The sequence below is a fragment of the Hippoglossus hippoglossus genome, chromosome 7 (genome assembly GCF_009819705.1).
Source record: "Hippoglossus hippoglossus isolate fHipHip1 chromosome 7, fHipHip1.pri, whole genome shotgun sequence".
NCBI classification, from domain to species: domain Eukaryota; kingdom Metazoa; phylum Chordata; class Actinopteri; order Pleuronectiformes; family Pleuronectidae; genus Hippoglossus; species Hippoglossus hippoglossus.
Window position 1 is genome coordinate 23,540,922 of NC_047157.1, and position 10,903 is coordinate 23,551,824.

At 41.2% G+C, this 10,903-nt stretch overlaps 1 protein-coding gene across 2 annotated transcripts; it reads right to left on the bottom strand.

The window, feature by feature from the left end:
* Window positions 1-1,085: 1,085 nt before the first annotated feature.
* On the bottom strand, window positions 1,086-10,492 carry LOC117764251 (ras-related protein Rap-1A). Of its 2 annotated transcripts, none has more exons than XM_034589881.1 (9): window positions 10,391-10,492; window positions 8,898-9,061; window positions 6,777-6,864; window positions 6,069-6,137; window positions 5,915-5,971; window positions 5,677-5,817; window positions 3,781-3,924; window positions 3,002-3,120; window positions 1,086-1,850 (listed from the first exon to the last, which is right to left on the bottom strand). In XM_034589881.1, the coding sequence occupies exons 3-8, from the start codon at window positions 6,831-6,833 to the stop codon at window positions 3,031-3,033; spliced, it is 558 nt and encodes a 185-aa protein (XP_034445772.1). In that variant the 5' UTR covers window positions 6,834-6,864; window positions 8,898-9,061; window positions 10,391-10,492; the 3' UTR covers window positions 1,086-1,850; window positions 3,002-3,030. The 2 variants fall into 2 exon arrangements, with proteins under 2 accessions (XP_034445772.1, XP_034445773.1); XM_034589882.1 differs by lacking the exon at window positions 10,391-10,492 and adding an exon at window positions 10,142-10,177.
* Between the last annotated feature and the right edge of the window lie 411 nt (window positions 10,493-10,903).

The following is a 10,903-nucleotide window of genomic DNA, read 5'->3' on the forward strand; positions in this document are numbered from 1 at the left end:
GCTGAGAGGCCTCAAAAGCCCCAGATGTACTTCACGTAATTTATGTCTGCTTGATAAACACAAATTTGTTAGAAACTCGTAGAACAAAAAGTTTAAAATAAATTGATGGTTCCTCCTGAAAACCCTGAAACCATCACAGAGAAACAACAGATGGAGATGTTTCACTGTTTGCAAAAATAGAGGATCTATAGATATTACATTTGTAGCAGAACACTTTTATATTGACACACACAAAAGTTATTTCTGCCGCGTTAACGTTATCACACTGTAAAGAGGCCCCTTTTCTCATCATCAGAGGTGGGGCAGCTGAGTTGGCGTCCTTCACTCACCAAACCCACCACCTGACCATTTTCTATTCTGCTTTTTTCTCCTTCACTTCGCTTCACTTCCTTTGCAGCCGAGTGTCTGGAGTCTCACTTCCCCTTTCCCCGCCGCACATCAACTGATCCATCTCCTCTGCTAAAACTCTGGTGACTCGGGCTCAGGCTGTCGATTCTGCCGACAGGAAAACACTCCAGTTACGGGTTTAGCTCGTCGAGGCTCTTTAGGAGATATTGATCCTCTCACATCGGTGTCCTCTGCAACAACAGGAAGTTCAGCAGCACATTATCTGCTTCAGCTACCGTTTGCAGAGGAGAGAACTTGACTGACTGATGACTGAAGTGTTAAGAACATCTTTCAGTTCAGCCTTCGTACTTTGAGAAAATCACAAGTTTCAAATATGTAAGAGTACATTTCATAATTATGATTCACAACATAAACTAGTCATCAGGAGATAACAGCACCTACAAAACCTGAAAGTTCAAGTTTTGCAGGCGCTGTTATCAGTTACCTGAAGTAATATTTCTGTCATGAAACCCGAATATGTCAAGTCATCACTTCACTCCCTGATAAGATAATTGTGAAGTTTCATTTAAAAACAGGTTCTGCTGCAGTAACAAAATGAAACCTGACAAGAGGAACATACGGAGCTACACGATAACATGTTGATTTATCTCTCTGCATAAAACACCGGAAGATAAATGAACATTTGAAACATTCAGCAACAATTTAAATGAGTTGAGGAAAAAAACCAAGACGAGAACTAATGAAAATGTACTAAAATTTAATCATTCATAAAAGCTGGAAAATCATCTGTGACAGGGTAACACAAGAAGCAATATTAGAGTTGGTTTAGTACAATATAATTTCAGCCTCAAGACACAAATCAGAACAAACCATTTCCCCCCCCCCATCAGTCTATAAAATACTAATTTCCTTAGTTTTATTATGCAAAAATGGAAGTAGAATATATTATGGGAAATATGGAAGGCTTACAGCTCTCAATATAAAACAAAGTCACTTAGGAAAGATGTTATCTCATCAATACACATCCCTGTGAGTAGGAGCGAGTAACTCATGGACAATGCCGCATCTTTGTTGACACCGTTAGTGCAGAAATGTACGAGAAGGCGTTTCACATGATTTCTTCTGCAGACGTATTGTCACAATATGCCAAAGACTGTTGTTACTTTTAATAAAAACATTTTTAGTTCCCATATATGGATTTTAAACCCACGGTCTCTTCTTTTAAACTGATATTTCCAAAGGAAAGACACCTTGGAGAAGAAAAGACACAAAAAAAAGAAAAGGCAAAAACAGTTGTCATCAGGCTGACAATACAAAAAAAAAAAGAAAAAAAAAAAGAGTCAGATTTCTTTGCCATTAAAAAGCAGAGAACAAGATCTTGACAGTATGTGCCGTCTCCTGCCATTTTTGCGAGTGTATCTCTGTCAGCCTGTTTCAAATGTTCTGGAGAGGACTTGGAATGCTGGCACCATCCACTGGGAAACACTTAATCATTACGGTTTCTGCAAGTAAGGGAGGAAAGAAAAAAGGGAAAAGTCAATACATATCATCATAAATTGTGTCGGACACAAACTGTTAGAGCAGAAGTCTTAATCTCAAAGTGGTTCTGTCCTGACTGTGTCACTTGGAAACTGCCAAGAGCTTCAGTCATCACTGCGTTTACGAGACATAAGGATATAATACGCCCACTGAGCAGGTTGGAAAGTGACAAGACGGGAAAGAAAGGCCGGGATTAGCTTGTTAGAAGGGAAATAATCATTGTATTGTACAAAAATAAACAAGTGTTACTCCTGTTTGGTGCATAAAAGTGAAAATATGCACACTGGACACATCAAACCATGCAGATTAAAACAAGCTAATATAGATAAATTAGTATAAAGTGCAATGTAGGAACATTAAAAAACAGGTTGTGCTTGGTGTTATAACCCTTAGTGTTCATTAAAAGATCCCTTTTAATAAAAATGAAAATGATTATGTCTCCTATTTGATGATAGTGTTACAGTTCTCTGCAGCTTAGCTAAAAACCTTGAATTAAATACTCGACCAAGCTTCAAGTCTCCGGAGGCGGACTTTCATGTCAAAGTGAGAAGAATGTAAACAGACGACTCACATCTACACAACACAGGACGCTTTGGTAAACACCGACTGCTAATGTTGAAAGTACAGTACATCAGTGCAGTACATTATTTAAAGTAAATGAGCCGGAACACGCAGCAACACCGGCGGAGGTTCAAATTACAAATACTGCTACGAGGCTCAGAAGCAGCAGGAGCATTCCCGAAAGGCTCCAACATCAAAAATTCATATGAAACATTCAAACTAACTTTGATTAGATTAAAAGATGAATCGGTAAAATAGATTCTCACTCACGCAGGTTAGAATAATTTGGATGATACTGGACAGTGGGTCAGAGTCTGACAAAAAATATTCTCCAACCTTTATTAGCACATCTCAAAATGAAGGATTCTGCCATTAATTGGCACAAAAAGACTAAAAGCTTGGATAATATTCAATTTGCCACCAAATTATGATCATTCAAACCAAAGACAAGCACGAACCAAATTAATAAAATGCAAATGTAGCTGTCTGAATGTTCTGGGAGCAGCAGCAGCTCTGCACATGTCTGGAATAAACGCTGTTTACACCCACTCACCTGGCCTTGAGCGACAGTGGGAGGGCGTTTTAGAGCAGCGTGCAGCTCGACTTCTTTTTTGTCTTCTTCTTTTCCATCGGCGTTTTTCTGTTGATCTGTCGCACCAGATCATAGAAAATCTACGACAGAGAAAGGTCAGTGGTCACGACATTTTACTGAAGCACAGAGCGAACATCCTCCAGTGAATAGTCACTGATGCGATTTTAGTCACTTCCTCCTGAAATGGAGGTGGAGCACATTAAGAGATATATAGAAAGACTTGCAGCTATTGAAGTCACGTTTCAATAACGTGGATATACAATGTATGTGAAACCTTATATTTTTACAATTAAAGTGCAGCTCAGATGAGCAGGAATCCCTAATAGTTCATCTGCTCCTGGAACTGAACACCAACCCAGTGTCTGCAGAGAGTTAGTGTTTGTCCCTGCTCTTGGGAGTGAGGGAGGGACAAAGTAGAATCTCTGCTCAGTTGCCTGTGTCGTCTTATTTACCTCGTTACCAAACACAAGCCGAGAGAAACTGCAGATCAGTGTCCAGAATCGTTTGTTAGTTAACAATGTGACGGCCAGAGGCAGCTTCACACCTGGAGTCACAACAGTGACTGTAGCACGGTCGTTACTAACAACAGCTAATCATCTACTTTTATTACACGTTAACTTTTAGCGCAAATTGTAATAGCTTGATTTCAATTCAGTAAAATCAAGCTATTCCTGCCCTACACCATATAAACAAACATTAAATTAAATATGTCACAGTCTTTATGTACAATAGGAACATACCTCATTAACGTTGATCTTTGATTTGGCTGAAGTCTCTAAAAAGGCACAGTTGTTCCACTGACGGGCCAAGTTCTGACCCTGCTCCTTGCCGACCACACGCTCATCCTCCAGGTCGCACTTGTTCCCCACCAGGATCATGGGAACCTGATTGAATAGAAACGTGAAAAAGTTTCAAGCTTGTACAAAGATTCTTAACTAATGAAATAATTTATTACTACAATACAATGTTTTTATTACAGAACATTCTTAAACCTCCCAAACTGCCCGGTTAATGTACGGGCCCTCATCTGGGTCGCCCCGATAATTAGCAATCATGTTTGATATTTAGGATTTTAAATCGGGATGATTACATCGGCCAATTAGAGACACAGAGACCTTATCAGCTGACGGTGCTGCCAGGTGATGGTTAACACTCCGGCTAACATCAGCTAGCATGCTACTGTTGACAGATATAACTGACAAACAACATCTCACCTGGAGAACAGATAACCTGTGTTCACCGTGTCGCTACGAACATTTTCATCATCCAGACTCGTTCATCCTTCTGCTTTTTATTAACATTAGAGCAAGTTGTCGCTCCAGGCCGCTCTCCACTTTGTGCACATCTGCTTCCCCCGTGAGGTCACATGAGATGTGAGGTGGTGCGTCGTTGCCTCTGGAGCAAGAATCTTAATAATATCCCAAAGTGTGTGAGGTGCTTTTATTCTTTAACCCTGTAGTGTGGCCATTGCTAAAGATTTTAGAGAAGAGTATCTGTGAAGATTCTCCCCATGTTCATGATGTAACCAATTAATTCAGTTTCTGTCTGAGTCCATTCACATTCTGGACTTTTTGTAGATGCTTCAGAGACAGTTTGCAAATGTACAGGGATTTTCCAGTCGTCCAGTCACATGATGCTGGCTGTAGCTTTACTTTTAAACAAAGCGAGGCCTCGACCAAGACACGAAGACCAGTCGTCAATTTGCTATGAATAAATAAAGCCCACTCAGCATGTTGTATATCCCCATTCTAAAAAAAGACATGCCGAGACCAAGAGCGTAAGTGGCAGAGAGCATCTCACAGCGGCTCTGACATTTCCACCATGTCACAAAGTTCCTGCCCCCCCCCCCCCCACCGCTCACTCTGCCCTCTCTCCCACAGAGCCGACTCTAATGAGGGAGTGATGAGTCTGAGGTGACACAGGCAGATTATACAGAGAAAAACCAAAGGTTATTACTGAGGGAGGAGAACGTTCTCCTCGGTGTCTTGGAGCACTGCAGGGCTGAGTGACACTGAAAACTGGAGCCATTTAATACTGATTCATACAGCGTCATCTACTGAAACATTATCAAACTATGTATCTCAAATTGTAATAATAATCTTTATATGGCACCGGTGAATTAAGTGAATTAAGAACCCAAGCCCTGAGAAAGCAAACTCATCATGATGTTTCTTTCAGAGATATTTTATAGTTCGAGGAGCTCAACAACTCAGCAGTCAAGAACCATCACGTGAAAGAGCAGGAGTTTTTCAAGGCGAACGGAAAAAAGGACGAACTGCAGCAGCAAACTTTGGAAAACGCACTCAGATGACACGATAAACTAAACAAAGACAGCCGCAAAGCAAGAAAGATAACTGACAAACTTGTTGAGTTCATAGTTTGTGTATTCCTAGATTTACATACTTCCATATAGGGTTAGGAGCCTGCAGGTGTTAAAATGTGTTATATCGTTGTTTTTCATGCACTGGTATCGGATTGATACTCGGTTTTGGCCAATACGTCACGGTATCAGTAGCAGGAAGAGAAAATTAGTACTTCCACATTTTTGGCTAAATAAAAACCCTCTGAATTCTAAAAATAAATGCATTATTATAAAATAATGCTTAGAACACTTTTTAAAAGGGAGCAACACTTACGTCCTCAGTATCTTTTACTCGCAGGATCTGTTCCCGGAGGTCCTGTAGGTCATTAAACGTCGACTGCGCTGTAATGGAGTAAACCAAAGCAAAGCCTTGGCCGTTCTTCATGTACAGGTCCCTCATGGCTGTGAACTGCTCCTACAGAACAATCAGAGATGGACCAGACCATCAGGAGTCTGTTTGCACCGAATCTCATGAGATCACGTCTGTGAAAACTGCGTCTGTCTCGACTTACTGTTCCAGCCGTGTCCAAGATTTCGAGCATACATTGCTGCCCGTCCACCTCAACTTGCTGTTGGAGATAAAACAAAGATTTCACACAGTCAATCGTTGAACTGCTTTGAAAATGTTAAATTCATTTCTATTGCTGTAAGAGTTTATGATCTTACCTTTCTGTAGGAGTCTTCTATTGTGGGGTCATACTTCTCGACAAAAATGCCCTGCACAAACTGGACTGTCTGTAGTGGACAAATGAAGCAGAGGGAAACAACACATTATTACTGTGACACATGTAAATGACCGTGTGCTGTAGCTTAGTGTAACAGCAGTTATTAATTATTAATACAGCATCAGACCAGTTCAACCGAGTTTCTTTATAAGCATCATTGTGTTCCTTAAACTATTCCTGTCTTGATATCTCTTAGCTGTTTATAGGCTTAGGGTTATTTATTTACATGTGTATGACATTTTATCACCCGTCACAATAACTGCTGATAAAATCATCAATAATAACTAAACCTGGATAAACTGTTGGGAGGCTTAAGGAATTCAAAAATAATCCATTAATGGAAGGTCCACATAAATTTTACATTATATTAAAGGTCTGGAACAATAGTATTTAAGGTTTTACAGTCATTTATTTTCTTAAATCACAGTGTTTTGAAGTTATATAAATGACCTTTGTAAATACATTTATAGTTAAGACCTTTTGATGCCCTGTGTAAATAATTCTCAGCGCTAAAGTAAATCATTGCATTGAAAAGCCCAAATTGTTTTTGTAGCACTAACTCAAACTGTCAGAATATGTTTGTTTTAGAATATAACTGACGTCTCCTTTAAAAACACACAAACGCATTGATGCTGCAGCCGTCACTCACCAGTGCTGATTTTCCCACACCTCCGGATCCCAGCACCACTAGCTTGTACTCACGCATGGTGGGCAACTTCACTGAACCGCACAAGAGTCTGTGAAAGTACAGAGGAAGGAGGATGAGGACAAAACGTAACTGGGACATTTTCAGCAACAGAAAACATCTAAGTTCAAACCTTTAAACAAGTTGTTTAGCTCAACTTTAATTTAAATTACCCTGTGCCTAGGAAAATATCCCATCCATAATTCATTATGACAATTTCCCCATTTGAATCGATTGGTTCATAAGAATTTTTTTGTGTAAAATCTCTGTCACGATCAATAACTCATTGGAGCGGCCTGTTTGTAACACAGGACTTTTTCTGCTGCTGCTGTAACTAAAATCTGAAACCAGCTTCCATCTGAATGTACACTGGAAATAGTGAGGCTATTAAATAAGCTGTTGACAGTGTGAACGCCCTGTTTTACAGTATCTACAACAATGAAAACATCCCTGCTGACATCAGCAGATCAAAATGTTATGTTGCTGCCAAAAAATGAGCTATCTGTCCCACCCACTACCATGGGACTGCATCTGTCATGGTGATAGGGGTGTTGCCTCTTAAAAAAAAAAATCCACCAACAAAAACCTAACAACAAAAAAAAATACAAAACAAGAGCTGAAACTATAGCCTGACGCTTGAAGTTTAGAAATTCACATCAGTTGTTTATAAGTAAGTGAATCCATAATAAACACGTTATGATTCACTGTGGAGTCGTATAAGTGCAGTAGATCCTGAAAACGGGAGTGCAGCTGGCAGGTACGAGTTCCAGTGCCACAAATAAGTTAATCTCATTGTAAAATGGAGGAGAAAGGCCGTGGAGAGTGACCCGTCATGCACTGCATCGGCCTGACACAGTTTAGACGGCGTACGTGGCCTAGAAAATACAGGCAGTAAAAAGAACAGTCACAGGAATGAGAATGTGATCATCTAAACACCCAAGAATTACCCGGTGTGTATAAAGTGACAACACTTTTCTTCTGTGATTTAAGTTTCCACGTACATTTTTATTTTATTTCCTTTACTTGTGAATGCTAAAAATGTGCGCAGCAATAATTGCCGGGAAGCAACAACCTCAAACTAAAATCGTCTGTTGTGGTTTCATATGTGACATTTCAGATTGTGTCAGATACAACTTGAGTTGATCTTCCTAATTTGCTAAGTAGTGAGAGACTGAATTGAGGTGTGAAGTTTGAGACTTCTTATCACTAAAGTGAGGCAGCTGATGACCACAAGACAATATCGTTGAAATATGTACAAAGGCGCATGTTGTAAAAAGTTTTTAAAGCTGTGCTTTTCAATGAACTATGTTTTGAACGCTACTCTGAAATGCAAATGTCATCTTCATTTGATGTACAAATGTCAAAGAGGGGTGGACGCATAGTAAGATCTCATTTGAGAATCTCTTTGAATCCACTAATCAGACAACATCTGTGGGACCTTTGTCAAACGCTGAGGCGAACAATACAAAAACCACTCTGTCACACACTCGACCGGCATTTGCAATTCTAACTACGACGTATGAAGCACCACCAGAAACCCACAGTGTGCGACGGGCACACGAGGCCCTCGACAAAGAGCCATTGTAATGACCGTCCTCTACTCGAGCACACCAAACAAACAGGAATCAGAGGCTGCATGCATGACCACTGCGCTGAAATCATTACCAGTGCACGGGGGTTCACCTTGCGGGGGGGGGGGGACGTCAGCGTGCGGTGCGCCGCATGCATTTGCAAGACTCACAGTGTATGCAATGGAAAATTGTGCTGTGTTTAAAGTTTGAATTTATGTGGGTGTCACAAAACACGTTCGATAAGATAAAGCTTCCGCTGATAAGATACGAGGCCAAACTCAAACACTTCAAGTATCAAGCCCTCGACCTGAAACCTTCACTAAACCCACTCATTACTTTCTGCTGCCGGTGTGTCAGCTGGTGACTGCAGTGCAAACAGCGTATAAACACTTTCATGGCACATTTACGACAGAGTAGTAAAATATGAACAAATTCTCGCCCCAGTTCACAAATCCCCTCTCGCTTAAGTGCACAAAAAAAATCTGTACGGTGAAACGAGAGCGGCTCAACCTACTGTGTACACGGCTGCTGCAGATGTCAACTCCCTCCACATCTGGGGAGGGGAAGGGGGCCAGCAGATCCTCGGGTACACCGATGTCAGCGGGCCGGTGCAGAGGGGCTGGTCGGGAAGCCAAGAGAGCGAGGCTGCAACCAAACTGTTCAGACAGGAAACTGGTCCTAAACCGAACCAAGGGAATACATGAGTTCAGTGCATGTTACAGAGTTACATGAGAAACATGTGTGCACAACCACAGGACGAGTTAATAAAGACTTTATATGGCTGCGGCGCTGCGGGGATCTGCTTTATGGAGTCAGGAGGTGAGTTGTCACGTGTTACATAAACAACTCTGTTTACTCCACTAACGACCTGTTGCTGATCAACACACAAAACAATGATAAAAAACACATCTTTGGTTTAAACTATTAATCACACGAGTTGATGGTTGTTGTGCAGGTTCAGAGCGACTCTTCAGTTTCAAGTCAACAAACAGAAAAAAAATCAATGTTTCGAAGAGAAAACGAGCGAATAGATTAAAATCCAACAATTGAATTTAGGTTAAAAGTTTAGTAAAAAGTCAGTCAAAGTGTCTCGTGTGAGTTTATCTGCTTCCATCGTCTTGTTTTTCGTCCTGATACACGACATGAACATCAACTTATTTTCGTGGCAACTTGACGCGCAGTTGGTTTCGAAAGGAAGGGTGTGGTTATTAGTTTCCCAATGCGACAGACGGCGGCTGTTCACCCGGTAAAAAGGGAGTCAAAGTCCCCCTGCTGCTATCGAACCGAACCACAATAAACTTTTATCCGCTTTCAGTTCGTGGAGGTGGACGCAAATAAAAAAAAAATAAAAAGTAGGTTGTTAAACTCTACCGTTAGCATTCCGCTAGCAGCTACGTTTTGGGGTAAATGCTAGCTAGCGTCCATCAGTGTTCACGCAGCAGAGAAACGAGTTGTTCACAAACAAGTTTTTAAAAAGGTTAACAGATATAAAGTATTTAGGAAAACACAGCTGAACTCACAGGTAAACTTTAATTCCTGCAGAACTCAGGGTTTCAAGTTGTTGTCAGTGATTTAGCGAACACCAGGGGAGCTAATACGTTAGCTAGCAAGTTAGCACCAGGCGGAACTCTCTGAAAATGTTATTTTTAAATTCTTCACACTTTCGGTTTAAAGTAGTTTTCGCACGCGGGAGAACAACAACACGTCTGCGGAGAAGTGACACACAAACAGGAGATCGACGCGTTTTGAGACACAAACCGAGTTTTCGTTAGTTGGTCGTTAGCCTGCGTTAGCTGCCCATGTAGCCCGGGATGCTAAGCTATTTCACCCGAGAGGATATTTCAGCGAGCCCCCCCCCCCCCCCGGGAGCCGGAGGACCGTGGAAGTGTCTCGTCGGAGGCACAAAAGTGTCCCGGAGCTAAAGGCCGAGGTGGTGGAGGCACAGGCCGGAGACGTGACCGACACCGAGGGGGTTTAGTGCAGCGAGAAGCCCGAGGAAACACTCACCGTGCTCCGCTGTGTGTGCGAGCTCGATCCCTCTGAGAATGTACGGAAGAGACCGGACAACGGCCGCCGGTGATTGGACCAGGGTCAGCCAATCACAGCCTCACAGGTGAGAGTACGAACTTTACTTTATTCTGTTATTCAGCATCGAACTCTACGTGGTTTTATTAAAAGATGATGGATAGATAGATAGATAGATAGATAGATAGAAGGATAGATAGATAGATAGATAGATAGATAGATAGATAGATAGATAGATAGATAGATAGATAGAAGGATAGAAAGATAGATATATAGATAGATAGATAGATAGAAGGATAGATTGAAGGATAGAAGGATAGAAGGATAGATAGATGGATAGATAGATAGAAGGATAGAAGGATTGAAGGATAGAAGGATAGATAGATAGAAGGATAGAAGGATAGATAGAAGGATAGAAGGATTGAAGGATAGAAGGATAGAAGGATAGATAGAAGGATAGAAGGATAGATAGAAGGATAGAAGGATAGATAGATA